This window comes from Oppia nitens, unplaced genomic scaffold (genome assembly GCF_028296485.1).
Source record: "Oppia nitens isolate AA-2021 unplaced genomic scaffold, nextdenovo-longstitch-racon4-pilon3 scaffold24_pilon_pilon_pilon, whole genome shotgun sequence".
Classification (NCBI taxonomy): domain Eukaryota; kingdom Metazoa; phylum Arthropoda; class Arachnida; order Sarcoptiformes; family Oppiidae; genus Oppia; species Oppia nitens.
Genome location: NW_026533204.1, coordinates 968,754 through 989,984, shown reverse-complemented (window position 1 = coordinate 989,984; position 21,231 = coordinate 968,754). Strand labels below are relative to the sequence as shown.

The window sequence follows — 21,231 nt, the reverse complement described above, 5'->3', positions numbered from 1 at the left end:
CATTTTTATCTGCAATCAAATTACTAATTTTTTAAATCTCTCTCTCTCTCTCTCTCTCTCTCTCTCTCTCTCTCTAAATTATAGTAAATACAAATAAATTAGTGTCAAAATTATTATATTATATATTTACTGTACAATATATATATATATATATACATTATATATTAAATTACATAATAAAATAAATATTTAATACAATATTTATCAATAATTTGTCGTAAATTATATAAGAGTATTAACTATTAACTGTATTATAACTTATTTGTCTCAATCAAACCAAATACAACATAACAGCAACAACAATAAAAAATATATATATATAAAACAAACTTTTGATATAATGATATTGCCATTAGAGGCTGACATTATTTGATATGTGTGTAAATTATCTCATTTAACTGATTACCGAGAAAATAAAGTTATATAAAATAAAAACTAAACAAATAGTGTCAGACATAATATCTTTCAAACAACAAACAAACATAAAGTATTTTAAAATACAAATACAAATATATATACAGTATATACACTGTATGTTACAATAAGCAAACATTAGGGTTATATTTGTGTGTCACAAAAAAAAATAATATATATATATATATAAATTGGACACCAATTTTGTAATAGTAATGTCCAAATATATACTATAAAAAGCACTATTGTGTGCATTTTTTTGTTGAACTATTATTTGTGGCACCCGGGCCACTATCATGATGATGATGATGATGGTTATGATGATAATAATAATAATACTAATAATAATAATGATGATGACGGCGGCGGCAATGGTGGCGATTATGATGACTGTGCCATTATTTAACTGTGCATTATGTGTGTGTGTGTGTGTGTGTGTTTGTGTGAGTGTGAGTGTCCTAACTATATAAAGTCATATATACTGTGTGTATATATATATTTATTTGAGTAGTCCATTAGCCCTGCCGGCAATTTTACATTTACAGTAATAGTATATACTATTTGTATGTGTGTTTAGTATAGAAAATGGACAGTTATCGGTACCGATACTTACCAATATTGTTCACTATTTTTTTAGTATATATATATAGTAAATGACTTATTATTGTTAGTTTTGTAGTAAGTGTTTAGTATTAGTTACTAAATATTATATGTAGTTATTTATACCGTATATAATTTATAATACAGATAATTTTTTTTAGCCACAAAATCAATATACAGTTACTGTATTACAGTATATGCTAAATAGTTTATTTTCTTGAGGGCTTATATTAATATATATATATATATAAATGTTTATATAACTGAATATAGACTGTTGTATAGTTAGTTTTTTAGTTAGTTATCGGAAATATAAAACATCATTAAATGGCAACAATTTTTTTTCTTTTATTATATTTGAAACACACAATTATTATCGTTTTGGTGTCTTATATAACAATATTTTGTTATACAATATATATATATATATATATATTAAATACATAATATACTGTAACTTCATATAATACACGCTAACGAGTGATCACTTAAAGTTAAATGTATAAAAATAATAATTTTATTTTCTATATTATTATTATTATATAATAGTTTTGTCAGTAATTTTCAGCATTCAATGTCTAATACATTAACTTATTATTATTATTATTATTAAAAGTTACATTTACACTGTTTGTGTGACTTAAGTATATTAGCTTAACATATGTTATATAAAAAATATAAAAATAATAACTTATTTTTTCTTGTTTGTTATGTTTGTTAACTATTGATTCAATAGTCATTTAAACCATTATTTTAACCAATTTTTTTCTCACTTTATTAAGTTATTAGTATTTATTATTATTATTATTATTATTATTATTATTATTATTATTATTATTATTATTATTATTATTATAAGTAATAGTAATATTTTTCTAGTGTATAATAACAATATTATTTTTAAAAAACACTTTTGACTATTATAAATCATATACACTATTATATTAACTTAGAGTATATTATAATATCAATTGCGAAACTGTATATTAATGTAATCATATTTATAAGAAATATTATTATCGATATTATTGAACAATTTTATTGATTATTTTCAATAATAATATATATATAAATCTAAATATTTTAACATTATAATGACTATTACTATTATATATACGGTACATGAATATATTTAGTAAAATTTAAAAATATATATTTTGTTATAGCATTGAAATAAATACTGTACAATAAAAATAAATAATAATAATAAATTGTTGGTATATTATAGTTAAGTATGTTTTGAGAGGCCATATATATATTTGTCTCTTACTTATAGATAAATTTATATATAATACATATAAAACATATTATATATATAACTTATATACTCTTTCATCATAAGTAAGACAAATAACTTTCGCTTACAATACTTAGTGAACCAATCAGTCATATCATAAGTAAGTGTGAGTTATATAAAAAATACAGACAAAAAATATATTGAAAGAGAGAGAGAGAGAGAGAGAGAGAGAGAGAGAGAGAGAGAGATACGAAACTTATATATATATATATATATATATATATATATATATAGGAATTACTGATGAAACAGACTTTTTTTGTTAGTAAAGTAATAATAATAATAGTAATCAATGGATAACAACAACAACAACACACATAAAATACTGAGAAAATCAAAGTAAAAGTATTGCAATATATATATAGTATTTAAGAATATTATTTATATATAAATCATATATACTGTACTATCTATTTATTTATATATATATATATCATATTTATATATATTATAACTTATGAGATTAATTTACACATACAGTACAGCATAGTATATAATATATATATAGAATCAATAGTTACAATAAAAAATAGTTAGATTTATATATCGTATAATAAATTTACAGAATATTTTTTTTGGGAAACATTTTGATTAAATCAAAGTTAATAATATATAACATTATAAACTAAATATTTAGCTTAAATGGCTTAAATACTTGTGCAATATATTTATTATTTATGAATTGTGTATTTATTTATTTATTTAAATAATTTATTAGATTTTTTATTTATTATCATACAAAATACTGTATTATTATTGTATATGTTTAAAAATGTATATTTTATCCTTAATATAAATATTTTATTTATTTATTTCAAGCATATTATTTACAAATATATAATATATAAAAAAAATTGTTAATTATTATCACTATTAAAAAAGTACTTTATTAACAGTTTTTTTTTCTTAAACAATACTATTTATTTAGTTAAATGACTTTTTCAAGTAAAAGTCAAGTAAGTGGCAAACCATTCAAAATAATAAATTAAATGTAATTTTTTTCAATAAAAACTTTACTTTTCATTTAATTACATTTTGTTACAGTATTTCCCACTCATTGTGTATTTCCGTTAAGTTAGTGTATTGTATTTGTACTGTCTGTTTGGTTTTGGCAATGTGTTTGTTTGTCTATAACTATTCAATGTATATATAAAACTTTTTTAGTCTATCATATAGACTACTATTAATGTAATCAAATAAAACTATAGAAACTTATATATATAGTTACTTTATAATGTATAAAATGTTTTTTTTCAAAGTAACTAATTCAATGATAAATATCATTTTCACAGTTTGACTACTTTTAATATACACTCTATATATATATGTTGTATACTTTATTTGATGAGAGAAAGAGAGAGAGAGAGACCTATGGCTCCGGTATTTAACTCTAACAATAAATGGCTGTATTTAGTGAATAACATTGAAAACAAAAATACAAGAAAACTTTAAGAGATAGGGATTTCCAACTGGAAATACACACACAAAAAAATATTGACTAAATTGACATCAATTGACATACAATTTAATGCTAACTTTCTCTCTTTCTTTTTTCATGTATATGTATGTGTGTGTGTGTGTGTGTGTGTCTCCAATATTTTATTTTTATCCAATATAATATAATATAATACCAGTGCTCTCAATCTATCTGTCAATTTAGACAACAAGAAAAAAATAAGAAAGAAAGAAATACCAACTTTTGTCGCAATACATATAAATACCGTATATATTGAGCAAAATCACGACTTTCCTCTCTTTCTCTCTCTCTCTCTCTCTCTCACTCATTCTGAGCTTTCACTTTTGTAATGATTTATATTGTGTTATAGTATATATTTAAGAGAGAGAGAGAGAAAGAAAGAAAGATAGAGAGAGAGAGAGAGAGAGAGAGAGAGAGAGAGAGAGAGAGAGAGAGAGAGAGAGAGAGAGAGAGAGAGAGAGAGAGAGAGAGAGAGTATACAGAAAACTAGTCAACTCTTGAGAGACATTAGCCTCAGACAAAATCAGACAACAGTTCAATATTTACTCAATCATTCAATTTGAGCCGTCATTTTGTGGCTGTGAATCACCAGTCCTGGACTAACACACACACACATACACACACATATATACATACATACACACACACATACACACACACACACAAACACACACACATATACATACATACATACACACACACACACAAACACACACACATATACATACATACATACACACACACACACACAAACACACACATATATACATACACACACACACACACACACATACATACATACACACACACACTTAAAAACAAAACTCCTGGTTAGTTGTCGTTATACAAACTTGATATACATATTCAATACATTATAAATAGTGATATACATAAATATTTTTATATAAATCAGTAATAGTATTATTATTTGTTATCAAAACTTATTTGTTATTAAAAAATTACATTAAAAATATATATTATTTTTTAGAAAAAATAATACTTAACAAAATATTAATCAATTTTCTATATATGTGTTATATGTGTGTGTATTTTAAAGCAACTAAAAAAAGTGATGAAAAGGTCTATTATTATTATTGTCATCATTAACATCATTAATGTTTTCAAGACATGACTTTCAGTATTACTATATATATATATATATATAAAATGAGAAAATAAAATAAAAACTATTTTCTATAGTTTATTAAAGTTTTACTATAATTTTATTTTTTGAAGAAAAAGTAAAAACAATTTTTTATTTTGCCTGAAAATGTTCGGAATTTATTTTATTATTGTTTTTTTCTTAACTAAAAAAATATAATATATATTTTCACAAAATAGATGTAATATTTTTTATTATTAATATTATTATATTGTTGCGTTAGTGCCAACACACACACACACACACACACACACACTCACTCACTCACTCACTCACTCACTCACTCACTCACTAACACACTGTAAAATCAGTGAAGCAATTATTAATATTCTCATTATTATTATTATTATTCTCATTATTAGTATTAGGAGTATTACACTACTATTTTGCTAATAAAAAATGCATTTTTCTTTAAATGAAACTTTAATTAAAACTCTTTATCTTTTGAAGAAAAAAATTTCTCTCTCTCTCTCTCTCTCTCTCAAAGCTATTACTCACTTACCCGAGCTTTATCTCATGAAAAATTTAATGTAATTTATTTTGTTAGCTCTCTCTCTCTCTCTCTCTCTCTCTCTCTCTCTCTCTCTTCAATCTCACCCTCTAATAGTTATATATATTTAACAACAAAAACGTTATTTTAATGTTTATAACACATACACATATATACAGTAGGTATAGTAAAAGTTATATAATGTATATGTGTTGAATGTATTAATTATTTTTTTCAACAATAATTACAGTATAATATATATATATATAGTTTATAAAAATAATATATATCAATTTATTTAAATAAAGTTTTTAGATAATGTTTAGAATTATTTTTTTTAAATATATTAAATCAGTATTAATTAGACAATAATTATTATATAATTAGCACTATAAATAAATACAGTATATATATATATATAATAAATCTAATTATTGCCAGATTTTATGTCAGTTATGTACAGTTCCTGTTGTGTCTACCAATAGTAATAATAATAATAATAACTGCAATAACTTGACCTAACCTTCCAATAGCTGGTATACTATACTCTACTGTATGTGTGTGTATGTATGTGTGTGTGTGTGTGTGTATGCGGCAGTATTTCATTATGATTAGTGACATAACTCATGGCTCATACCTACTCACACACACACACTCGGGGATATAGTTTAGTAGTAGTAGTAGTAGTAGTAGTAGTAGTAGTGTTAGTAGTATTCAATCTATTAGACAAATGTCTTTCCCTTCCGTAATAAACTCATTAGTCTATGAGCGAGTGTGTGTGTGTGTGTGTGTGTGTGTGTTTGCTTATGTATGTATGGATGTCTATAGCCTGTAGTGAGCACTGGGAGCTTTCAATCCTTTTCTAGTGGTCATTCATTTTCAAAACTACTACAGTAGTCCCCATGTATTCATTTATTGTTAATCTTTATTAACTATCAGTTATTTGCACAGATAAACACACTTATAGTAAGATTTTATATAAATATATATATATAAGTGATAAATAATTTTTGTTTTCTAAATATTAATATTTACACAAAAATTAATTTTATTTACATATTTGTTGTGTTTTATTTAAAATAAAAAACTTTAAATTATAATCATAAAAATATAACAATAAGTAATATACATATATTTTTCTATTAATTATATAATAATATAGTAAAAAAAATAAATGATAACTAAGATAATAATTTATTTATATTTATATATATATATCAATTTATTATACGGTAATTAAAAACAATAAAAATTAGTATAATTAAAAATATTATTTCTAATTAAAAAGCGGGAAAAAAAACTTTTTCACAAAACACATTACTATTAAAATTATTACAATTAAATGTAATTATTTTCTTTGCCACTTAAATATATATGTAGTTTATATATATATATTAATATAATTTATAAGTAGTTATTTAGTTTATCCAATTAAACAAACAAAAAACTTTATGCCAACCTTTGAGTTGAGATTAACAATACTTTTAGATTTTAGATTATATAATAAATATATTTGTATATATCATATATATACATACTGTATATCATAACTATTGAACAATAAAGATTTCATATTAATTTCTATGTAATCTATTATTTGCACAAATATTTATGGTAATAATAATTATATTTTAAGCCATATAATTTTTAGATATCAAAACAATAATAATTATTATTATTATCATATTATAGATATATTAGCAGTTTCTGTTAAATACATGCTATTTTAAGATTTTCAGAGAAAAATATTAATTAATTAAATGTAATTAATTAGTTAATTGGCTTTGAATGTTTGTTATTTAGCTGAATAAATTTTAATAAGTAATTATTATTAAATTTGAGATTTATTTTTTTTATAGACTATTTATGATGATATTTTTAATAAAAAAAAATATTAATATTTTTCTAAAAATATAATATTTTTATATTACAAAAAAACTATATGACGCATGCATCTTATGAATATATTATAGACAAATTATAATAATAGTAATAATAATAATGTTATAAAAATAATTAGGTTTTATTAATAATTTATTTTTTGTTATTATCATACATTAGTATTTATATATAGCCTATACAGTATATATACAGTCGTATTTAATATACAGTATATTATTAATTTGATATTTTTATGTGTGTTTTAAAAGTTAATTTAAGCGTAAATATTTGTTGTTATTATTTTGTATTATTTTTTTTTGAACGGACAGTTTCAATAATATTTAATATTTGACAATCACACCCACCCGTCCATTAAAGTTAAATAAAACAAAACAAAAATCAATTGTTTTGATTATATACAGTATATATTTTAATGCTAATAAATGTTAATATACAGTATATATACTTTTAAATTGTATTAAAGTTTTGTCACAACAAACATCACACTACTATCCCAAGTGTAAAAATATACAGTATATATATAATACTGTAAATATAATGTAAATTTTGCATTAATATAAAAATCAAGAATATTCTATATATTATTTTGTTATTTTATAGTCTATTGTCATAAAAATTAGTCAACTCTATCAATAAGATTGTAAATAAAATACTATAGTATTGTATATGTTTGTTAATTAGCGTTGTTATACTACTCTTGTTTATTATATAAATTTAAATATATAGTTATATTATTTTTACTTAAAATTTTTGTATACATTGTATAACAAATATCATTTTTTGTTATATAGAAAATAACTTATTGTTTGTATGTATTGTTAAACTAGTGAGATGCCCCAGATTTTAGCATATACGGTATATGTATATATAATGCTAGCTTGATTTTTGCAATATATATATATATATAGGGGTATATACTGTATAATAATACATATATGTATGTACTTTATAAATCTGTTGGGAATTATTTTTCGGCTTTAAATCAGATCCCAGAATAATGCCAACCAATTGATGGGAAGTTTACTTATTTTGCTTTTTATTTCAATGAACAGAATATTCTGTATATACTGTAATAGTAGTGTTGTTTTGATGAATACACAAACAGCGCGATAGTGTGTTAGTGTTTATATTTGCTGTTTGAAAATTACATATAACACACACATATCTATATATATAGTAACATCAGAATCAATATCATAGACACTGATGTTTATCGCATAAATAATATGTAAATATATAGATATATATATATATATATATATATATAAAGTAAGGAAAACACATACAAAATGAGAGACAATTTTGGTGTTTGGGTCACGTATTTGAATAGCTTTTGGTTTGCATTAAATTGATTTTATTTTAGTGCACAGATTTCATAGTTATCTCAAACACATACAGTACTCACCCACCCACCCACTCACTCACCCAGTCTTTTATAGTGTGATAAAAAAATCGCAAATAAACTGTGATTTTTTTTTGTATAAAACTAAAATTGAAAGTTTGCTTACAATTTCACTATCAACATACATATACAGTACTAACCAACAATAAGTCCTCTCTCTCTCTCTCTCTCATCACTATTACTACAGTTAAAAAAATACTACTGTACTAACAATTACACTAACAATGATATTATTTTACTGTATATACATTTGGTGTTTGTTTGTGTGTGTTTGAAAAACAAGTACACAAATGTATTTTTAAAATTTTATATAAAATTTTATATTGTCTTGTATTTTTCTACAATCTAAGCTAAAATATTATTTTACACAAACACACACACACAGAGAGAAAAACCACAAATTTTATAAAAGCATTTAATGGAGCACTGGTATGCTATGGCGTTTGTATATATATGCGGTATGGGTATACCCCCAATGGAATAGCCATACATATGGTGCTTACCATTTATCTTGTCTGCAATGTGATGGGCTGTTAGCTCTCTGAAAGCTCAGTGAGTTTTTTTTTAAAAAAAGAAATGGTTTGTATGCCAGTGAGCGCATACACATCACACTACTAGAGTGAGTTAGAAGAGAGAGAGAGAGAGAGAGAGAGAGAGAGAGAGAAATGCCATTCAATTGATTGCATTTTATGTCACAAATATTTTTGATTGCCATAAATTTGACGCAAACTATGTATTATATTATATGATAAAAAAAATCTGGACATAACTGCGTGTATATGTGGCACAGTTAGCCCTTTCCTTTAGTGTATAATATATATAAGCATTTTATATCATATATAGTACAGTATATATATATATATATATATATATATATATATTATTATATGTCTAAAGTGGCCAAAAAACTTATGTATTCTACAATTCATTTGACAATACAATGGGCTTATGAAACGGCAATTTATTTATTTATATTTTTATCCAAAACGACTTCACATTTATTTATATTATATCCATTAGTTATGTATAATAGTTATATATATAGATAATATATATATATAACATTTATATATACAATTTAAAGCTAATAAATAATGAATAATGTTATGTCTAAACATATAAAAATGTACGTTTTGTTTGTATTATATTCAATATATATATATATTTATATACATATTAGTTGTATAATACTGTATGTAACTTTGACTATATTGATATATATAAATATATCTATATGTGATATTAATATTATGCTTATAAGTTATATAAATACAGTAATTATTATTATTATTTTGTAAAATGTTTTTTTTGGTAGAATTAATCAATGCTATAAATCTAAAATTTAAAATTTTAATTTAATTTTTCACTTAAAATATAGCTAATATAAAGTAAATTTTATTAATAACTATTATATATAATCTATTTAACATATTGTGATATTGCTGAAAATTATTACATAAACAATAGTAAATAAATTATACATAAATCACAAGTGTATTGAAAATTTAATATACATATTTAATTTTTTTTTTTAAAAATACATGTTTATTATACATAAAATCATAATAATTAATTAATTTTTTTTTATTTATTTAGGTAAGTGTATCAAAAAACATTTTCTGGATACTATTTGGATAGACAGTATAAAACGGATATATTAATAGTATTATACATAACAATTAAAATTTTTGTGATAAACAAATTTGCAATCAAACTAAACAAAAAAATAACTGTAAGAAATTGTTTGTTTTTTTCAAAAATATATTTATTAATTATAATATTTTCATTATAAATAAAATAATCTAAATTAATTGAGGTTTTTTAGATAAGTAATAAATAATATTTATTTAAATAATACACTAATATTATTATTATTAAATATTTAAATAATTTCCAACTAAATAAGATTTGATTTATATAAATGCGATACTGAAAAAAATATAATCAAAAAAATAATAATTTATAGTTACCCCACAAGTTATTAGACTTTCAATCTTTTAAAAAATCTATAGCTAAATATATGATAATAATAATAATAAAAAAATATATTTGCAAAAAAAAGTGGCTGTAAATGATGGATAACTGTGTTTGGTTTTGACATATCAATTATGATGCTATCGCACACTGTTATTGTTGTTTATATAACCAAACTATTTTTTATTGTGAACATTCAAATAGCTGGTCATCCAAATACACAGTTAGGTTTTATGTATGTATGTATGTGTATGTATGTGTGTGTGTTTGAGTGTATATTTGTATGAATGTGTATATGTATATGTCTATGATGTTTTAAAACCTTGCGATAATATTGATATATATATACAAATAGTATAAAGTTGTGCATAAATGATCAACAAAAAAATAATATTTTTTAGCTCCCATATTTCACATGTAGACTACAGGCTCTTATATAACTATCAGTATTTTTTATTATTATTATTATTTGGAAAGAGAGAGAGAGAGAGAGAGAGAGAAAAAAAAACTATATAATAGATATAGCTAACTGTCTCTCACTTGACATTAACGTATATATCATATAATATAATATATATATATATATATATAATACTGTATATATATACGGTATATATATATATATATATATATATATTGTTAGGCATACAAACTTATGATAATCATGATTCACAACACGCTCTTTGTCTCAACAATTTTATGCCTTTAAGCCTCTCTCTCTCTCTCTCTCTCTCTCTCTCTCTCTCTCTCTCTCTCTCTCTCTCTCTCTCTCTCTCTCTCTCTCACTCACTTACTCACATACATAACACACACACACACACATTCAATGATATGCATTATAATTTATACACAAAATCCCCTACAATTTTCCAGTAAATACAATACAAACAACAACAATAACACTACAAAAACTTTATATTTATATTCAATGCTAAAAACAGTTTTGAATCAAATATAATGGATTGAATGTGTGTGTGTGTGTGTGTGTGTGTGTGTGTGTGTGTTAGGAAAGTACTTGAATTTCAATATAATATATATATATAACGACTTACATTGTATATATAATATATACTGTATGTGTGAGTAAAATAATTTTTATCTATCAAAGTATTTAAATATTATAAATTGTTTAAATAAAACGAGTAAAATAATATATTTGATCTATTAATTGTGTTTATATACTGTATAGAAAATTTATGTCTACTATTTATAAATTCATTTTGTATAGAATTTAAAGTAATTATACTCTATTTGATAGTACAGTATAATCTTTTTTTTTTAATTCATGAATAACCAAAAATATAATAATAATAATTTAAATCTAGATTTTTGTTGAGAAAATTTACTTATTATTAGTTAGTAGTATTATTTTTAATAATTGATATACTATATACTCTCTATACTGTATATATATTATAATAAAAATGAAATTTAAGTTTTTATTTTAAATTTGTATATTGTAATAATTGAAATTGAAATAAATAGATAAATAAGTAAAATAAATGAATACAGTAAATACATTGTTTTATTTTTATATAAAGCATTGCATGTATGTGTGAAATAAATTTAGTAATTAAATTGTATTGTTTTATGTATAGTATATWTATATAGACATATACTGTAGATATTTGATAATAAAACATAAGGGAATGGGTAGACGACACCTACACTAATGCCTTCAACAACTTGTAATACCAAACCAATAGGTAGTGTCTAAAAACATATTGTCACCAAAATAACAAAACAAATTTTTAAAAAATCAATTCAATTATTAAAACTTTACTTATTATTTTACATTAAAAGATATTCATTATATTTTTATGACCGATTGAAGATTGAATTTCTATTTTATTTATAATATTTTCTGTTAATAGCTATTATTTTTGTAAAATTTTTGTTTATCAATTATTATTATTATATAAATTTTTTATATTGTTTGTTTATAACTGATGTTACAATAATAGTGGCAAACATTGTATCTAAAATCCATATGCAATGCACACACATACATATATATATATACCTGACCTGAAACCTAAATGAGTGTCACAACTAGTGATATAATAATAATAAACTAATAGACAAACAAATTAATACATTATGTATTTATGTAATGTGTGTGTGTTTATGTGTATCAAATTAAACCTTGAATTACATAAATAGTTTTATTTGCAATTTTTTCGTAACATAAATGCAATAAAATCTAAATAACAACAAAACAGTTATTCGCACGTATTTTGATAATAATGTAAAATATTTAATAATATACAGTTATAAATTTTTAATCATTACTTTTACAACTATTAGTTAATTATTTATTAATTAATAATTTATAATAATTATAAATTAATAAATAGCTATTTTTAGTTTCTATACTATAACATAAACTATAAGTTATAAATATCATACTATCAATATATATACAGAATTTTTTTAAACAGTTATCTCAAATATACTGTTAGTAGTTTTTTATGTATAAAATCTAGCAATTTATATATATTAGACATATTAGTAGATATCATGAAATATAATAAAAAAAACAACATTATATCAAAGCTAACAGTCTGTAGACTACAAACGTATAGCACATATATTTTTATATACTGTATTGTATATACATTTGAAATATGATTTATTTGTTTCTATAACTTTAGGCAATCAATCAAATAATTTTCGGCAATTTTTGCAACATTTTTATCCCAATTCGTCTATAATATTGTCTATAATTTGTGTGTTTGTGTKTGTGTGTGTGTGTGTGTGTGTGTGTGTGTGTGTGTGTGTGTGTGTGTGTGTGTGTATTACTGTATATAATATATATATTGTATATAACTTTTGTCTGGTTGGCCCTCAAATAAATTGATGAATGATTTGAAAATGTTTGACTTGAATGCCAGTTAAATATGTTATATTCAGTAGAATAAGGGTATAGTTTTACTTAAACTATATATTGTCTATACGTACAGTAGAAATACCATACTGTATACACAGTAGAAGTACAATACGTTAGCTAACGGCACAGTTATTTTTAAAAAGAAAATACCCGTTCATTATGACCCTCTCTCTCTCTCAATATATATATATATAGTATATCTAGTATTGATTTGCTATTATATGTTTTTTTTTAAAAAAATTAGTTTTATTTTCAAAATGAAACTTTTCTATTGTTTTACTTTCTCTCTCTCTCTCTCTCTCTCTGCCAATGATTTATAGTTTAATTTAAGACACTAATCGTTAACTAAAGAAAAACACATTATATTATTCAATATATCTTTTTGTTTGTTGCAATCAATTAACTTTCTCTCTCTCTCTCTCACTCTTTCTCTTTTTAAAACAATTTTTTATACAAGATTTTTAATGTTAATTATAAATTTATAATTAAATTTTAGGCCTAAATTAAAAACAAAAACAAAATTATCTTTAAAAAGTATTTGATGTATTTTAATAGCCAATTTTTTTGAGGCAATTATATTTTTTTTGGGGTATAATTTTACTATTATTATTATGTATTATTAGTATTATAATTATTAGAAACATTATATCAAAATAAATGATTATAGTTTTCAGTATATATATCATATATATACAGTATATATATATATTAAATTATCTAAATTAATGATCCAATGAGTAAATTAATTGAATATTATTACTGAACAATAAAAACAAAATACAAAACTCAAACTTAATTATAATTATTATATGAAAAAAATATTAAATACTAATTTTTTTTAATATTTTTTTTCTGTAGCAAAAATTAGCATAAATAATTAATTTATTTTTTAATATATATATATATCATTTAATTTTTAAATATATATTTATTATAATAAACATTATAATAATAATAATAATATTTTTATAAACTGTACACATTTAATATATTTGCTTATAAACCATGCCGTAAAGTGTCATTATAGGGGTATATGGGTTATTAGGTACATGTACGTTTTTTAATATGTTTGAAAATTTTAAATTTTTAACAGTAAAAAAAACACAAATAACACACAAACACATTGTGTGTAAATTGTGATTTTTTTTAAGTATAAAAATATTAGTTTTTATAAATTATCATCTATTAATGCTAAGTTTTACACTATATGTTTAGACTCACTCACTATTTATACTAAAAAATTATAAAATAATATATAAAATACAGAAATTTTTTGCTAAAATATATTATTGAAAGAAAACTTTTCCATTTATTTTGTGACAATTTTTTTTCTTATTTATTGTTCACATGTGTAGTGTTGTTGTTGTTGTTGTTGTTGTTGTTGTAAACCTTATATTACAGTATGTCTATGTACTCAACAAAAAAAAACTTTATACACAAAATGTATTAACAATCAAAATATAAAGTTTATCTATAAGTGTGTGTCTATGTGTTTGTATGTTTTAGTTTGTTATATGTATATAAAATTTTATTTGTGTTTTGCCCTGAAAAAAATGTATTTCAAATAATAAATGACACTTAATACTTAAACACACACACACACACACACACACACACACACACACATACACACACACACATACATACATACACACACACACACACACACACACACACACATACACACACACACACACACACACATACATACATACATACATACATACATACATACATACATACATACATACAAACACATAGATATAAGCATAAACAGTGAAAATGTATATAAAATTGCCTCAACTTATTGTGTTATATTTTTGCACATYTCTCTCTCTCTCTATATATATATATATATATATATATATATATATTATACAAATTTTAATACATTTTTAGTTTCATTTTCTTACTTATTGAACACACATTTACACACACACTTTCTTTGTTATATAAGTAACAAAATATTTTTGTATATAAAAAATAGTTTGGCAAATATAATATACAAAAAAAATTCACTCAAATTTTTACGTTAAAAACTGATAAGAAGTTTTACTGTATATATATATATTGCCTCAAATAACAAATATATATATATATATTATAACTACAAACTATAATATTTATTTATACAAATGATTTTATGCAACATTTATGCATAGCTTTTACAGTATTTGTACTCTAAAATCACAACAATCTATATATTATATATAATAGCAAAAAAAAATATTTTTACAAATACTTAGTTTAGTTTACTTTTTTTACAATACAATACTAACAACACATAAATATATAACAAACTCTTTTACTACACACACACACACACACTTCACGAGCGATTGAATATAAAAAATATAAAAAATAATGAAAAATATCTGACAAACAATTGTTAGAATTTATTCTCTATATATTTCTATATGTTTTTGTTATTATATAAATCTCTCTCTCTCTCTCTCTCTCTCTCTCTCTCTCTCTCTCTCTCTCTCTTTCTATATATATATATATATATATAGTTTATATATATATAATATGTCAAAACATTTGCATTTTTAACAATACATAAAAATAATATAAAAAAGTTTAACTTATTTGTTATATACGGACCAACATTTTTTTTAATATTTAACAACAAAAAATGTTTATATGTTTGTAGAGTGTCTTATGTTTGTGAGATAGACATAAACATACAATATATAGATTTTTTTTCATCCCTTTCCCCTTTCAAAACACTAGAAATCTCAACAATGAAAATATAGTGAAAAATATACTTTTTTTAATATATTAGTTGTAAACTAAAAAATATTTATGAAATAAAGTATTAAACTTTTGTTGTGTCGACACTAGAGATAGTGAGTCTCTCTCTCTCTCTCTCTCTCTCTCTCTCTCTCTCTCTCTCTCTCTCTCTCTTTGATATAAAAATTATTTTATACTATTTCTGATGCATTTTATAATACATTTATCATTTATGCTACAAAAATAAATACCAAACAAACAAACAAAAATCACTGACTAATAGTATATATTGTGTTTTTATAATAAGTGTTTTTATAGTTATATACAGTAGTTTATACATTATTTTTTGATTTGTAACAAATTGTAGACAAATTTTTTAACAATTTATTTATTTTTGTTGTTGTTATATACTATGTGTGTGTGTATGTGTTACATAAGTATAACAATTGTTATTGTATATTTATTTACTAATATATTTTTCAAAATGTGCTATTTTTATATTAGTTGTAATGTTAAAAATAAGTTATTTTTTTGAATTAAATCAAACACACAAACTTTATTATAATATATATATTTTTCAAAGTTATCTATTGTAAGATAAAAAGTTTTCTAATATATATATATATATATTGTTTGTCTAAGCAAAATGTGTGCACCAGTGAAAAAAAATCATTTATCTTTTAAACATTATATACATGTATTTTACAACAAAAATAGTATAGAATAATAGCCACCAAAAAATACAGTTAGTTTTTTTGTATACACATAAAAATGTATCAAAAGTTTTCATCAGTACTGTTGTATTGAATTTTTTTTTGTTAATAATTTGTCGGTAAATATTTTTTTTTATTTTTTAATCAATTTTGTTGTCAACGTAGAAAAATTTATTATTATTATTTTTTGTCAAAAAAATACGAAAATATGTTTTTACTTATGTTTGCATACATTATAATAATAATAATAATAATAATACTAATACTAATAATACACAATAATTGATTAAATTTTATATAAATACAAAAATGTATAAATATTTTACTGTATTCATTGAATTCAACAAAAAAAATGTTATTGACGAAAAATAGTAGTAATGTTTATTTAAACACAAACAAAATTAAATTAAATTTTTATATTAAAACTCTAACTTATACAGTACAGTATATTACTAATAATAATATTATTTAAATAATATTTTTTCAATACAATTTTATGTATATAATATATATATACAGTATAAATTATTTAAATAAATTTATAAAACATACAATGTTTACAATAGTTACTATGATTAAAATAATATATTAAATAGGAAAAAATTACAGTAATATAAATAAAATATATATATATATTATAAATATATGCAACAAAATAAAAAAACTTTAAAATATATGAAATCTCATTTTGAATAATATTTTTATTTGTTTTAATAACATTAGTTATTTGCATACAAAACTTAAGTATCTCTCTCTCTCTCTCTCTCTCTCTCTCTCTCTCTCTCTCTCTCTCTCTCTCTTACTCACTCACTCACTCACTCACTTACTCACTCACTCACTCACTCTCTCATTCACTCACCCGCTATTTCTTTAACTTTAAATTTGAATTATTATATAATTCAAACAAATGACTCATAACTAACAATACACAAAACACTGGAAAGATTTATACAAATTTCTAAGTAAAACAACAATATATATGTATAATAAAATACATTTTTATTTTATATATATATATGTATATATCATACATATGTTACTCTTAAAAATCTACAAAATATTAAATATATATATTTAATAACATTATATATATATATGGATATAATTTAATGCTTAGAATACATAAAAAGGAAATACTATTTTGTATTTTCTTTGTACTGTATATTATATATAATATTATTACATATAATAGATATAATAAAATAATAATAATAATGATTTTAAAAGATTTGCTAAAATAAAACTTTAATAAAAACAAATAACAGGAGATTTTGTTTTAAAGCCATAGAGTAAACTAGTTTTTTTACATTATATAAAAAATTATATATATAATACTAAATGGGCGTAGAAATTAAATGATTAAAATATATTTAAAAAAAATCCCAACATATTATATAACTAGTACTATAAAAATATTAATAACTTAAATATACACACAAAAACATAAATATTGAGAGAAATTAAAATAATAGCCATGGATTTTTATTAATACTAAAAATTAAATATAATTATATACAATATCTTTAATATTTTATAATAAATAGTTTACAGGACTACACGATTAAAATATTAATAGGCATTTTAGACACTAAAAATTGTTTATCGTTGTTGTTGTTGTTGTTGTAGCTTTTATAGCTGTGTTATATATATATATATATAATTTATAATTTAATATAACATTTATATACTGATATTATAAATTAATGTTCATAACATAGTTACTGATACATTAATAGGCATTAATATATAAATATTAAATACTATATAAAGTTGTGTTTACAGAATATTCTGTATACATATACAGTATATATATATACAGTTGATATGAAACAATTACATACATATTTGTATTAATTATTTATATTTAAAAAAAAGATATATACATACTATGCTTTTAGATATTTTTATATACAGTTATTTTATTATGAGGTATGATTGTATATATATATATWTRTATGTGTGTGTGTGTGCTTTTACAACATACAGGTGTGGCTCTTAATTGTTTAATATTGTAGCTCCGGGTGTGTGCGAGGAATACGTTATWTATATTTATATAACAAATCTGGTTATTCTCCACATATTTATAATGTGTATAACATTTTATTATTATTTTTTTTGTTTAATCTTCTACTAAACTCTCAGCACATGTAAGTCAATGATGATGATGGCTATGTATGTATGTGTGTGTGTGTGTGTRTGTGTGTGTTTTGTGTATCTATCGGTGCTATATTATGGTTTTGACACACCCAAGTATTCAATGATTTTTTTTTGTGTATATGTGTATAGTAAACACTGTATATGTTTTATATTTAATATATTACTATTTGATTAGTAATATTTCTGATTAATTACATTATGATAATCTTCTATTAAAAATATGTAAATATAATTATTTATATAAATTATTTATGAATATTTATATAAAGTTATATATGCACAGTATAAACTATATATTAACATTAAATAATATTTATATATAKAAAATTTAATATGAAATACTTGATTATTTGTATAATATTTGTATAATTTAATTTAATAATTAAAATTTTAATTAGTTTAATTTTATTTTTAAATTATTATGTATTTATTAATATTAACATTATTATTATTAAATAGCTTATTAAACAGTATAAGTATATATTTTAAAATATAATTTTAAGTTAAATTATGAAAGAATAATACTAAACTACACTAAAGTAAATGATTGCAAATTTGTTTTTTATGGTATTTTTTCACAAAAAAAATATTGTTTTTAAATATTATACTACTATTTAAAGTATTAGTCCACATAATTACTGTAATAACTACTTATTAAATAACAAAAATTAATTAATAATTTAATTAATTAATTAATTAAAAATAGGTTTTGGTTTTGTAACGTTTGAGAGCGAGGATGTTGTCGATAAAGTTTGCGAAATACACTTCCATGAAATCAATAGTAAAATGGTATATAAAAAAAACACAATTATTTTGATTTATAATATTTATTAAATATATATAAACTACTATTAGATAAATTTATTTAGTAATTTTTTTTTTGAATAATCAATTAAATTCAAAAAATTATTAGTATTATTTTGTGTTTATTTTTACTTAATTACACTATCATTAATTTATTTTTTAATTAGTAATTAGTTATAAATTAATTAATTACTGTTTAATAAAATAAAATTACTAATTTGTTATATATATTATTGTATTTTTTTCTACTCATTTTTTTTGCAAACCATGTCAACAATCATCGTTATCAACATTACAACTAAAATAATAATAATAATATTGGAAAAATTAATAATTATTATTATTAATATAACTATAATATCAACCAACCCTTTCCTACCCACACCCACCTACAATGGGTGGACCACTACCAACAGGTCGAGTGCAAGAAAGCCCAGCCCAAGGAAGTAATGATGCCAAACAATGTGGGTGCCCGAGGAGGCCGGGCAGCTGGTAGGGGCGCTTATGGTAACCGTCACAGAATGCTTGTTATACACCACACATGTATATGTCAGGGATGGCCATACTCTCACTATTACTATTGATGATGAGCGCACATACATACATAAATAAAAGCACATTCACTTCACCTTCACCACCACTACCCGGGCTGTTGTTTATATACAGTGTATACAATATATATGCTATTTTATTGGGCTTTTTGAACAAATAAGAGAAAGAGAGAGAGGACAGGGAGATATATATTTGATATAAAGTAAAATTAATTAATTATAGAAGAAATAGATATATATTTTGTATATTTATTTATTTTTGTATATACAGTGAACAGGGATTTTATTCAATAAAAAAAAGTTATCAAGCTCATTTTGTTGAAAAAAAATTTAATTGAGGTAATTTTTTTAAATGATGGCTTTAAATACAATTTTATTTTTGATAGCCGTGTCTATTATAGCTGTGTGTGTGCATTATTAGCACCCATTAGTAGTAACTATACTATCTATAGATAATTTGTTTATATATATATATTTTACTGTAGCTTAATTAAAAATAACTTTAGTAGCTTTAGCTAGCTAAATAAAAATAAAAATCGGGTTTAGTTTAGTTGTTTTTATTTTGTCTACCTGTGCTTATCATTTGGTAACTACCTATCTATCAAATAGTAATTAAAAAAACTGCTTTCTATATAAGTGTTTTAGTTTATATAAATATATAAATT

General features: G+C 21.5%; 1 protein-coding gene across 1 annotated transcript in view; it reads left to right on the top strand.

Annotated features, from left to right (window-relative positions):
- LOC128953970 (RNA-binding protein Musashi homolog Rbp6-like) overlaps window positions 1-21,231 on the top strand; it is a 156,808-nt gene that overhangs the window by 131,009 nt on the left and 4,568 nt on the right. Inside the window, exons 8-9 of the mRNA XM_054299519.1 lie at window positions 19,918-20,000; window positions 20,432-20,522. Of these exons, the coding sequence (XP_054155494.1) occupies window positions 19,918-20,000; window positions 20,432-20,522 (174 nt within the window). The remainder of the gene's footprint in view (window positions 1-19,917; window positions 20,001-20,431; window positions 20,523-21,231) is intronic.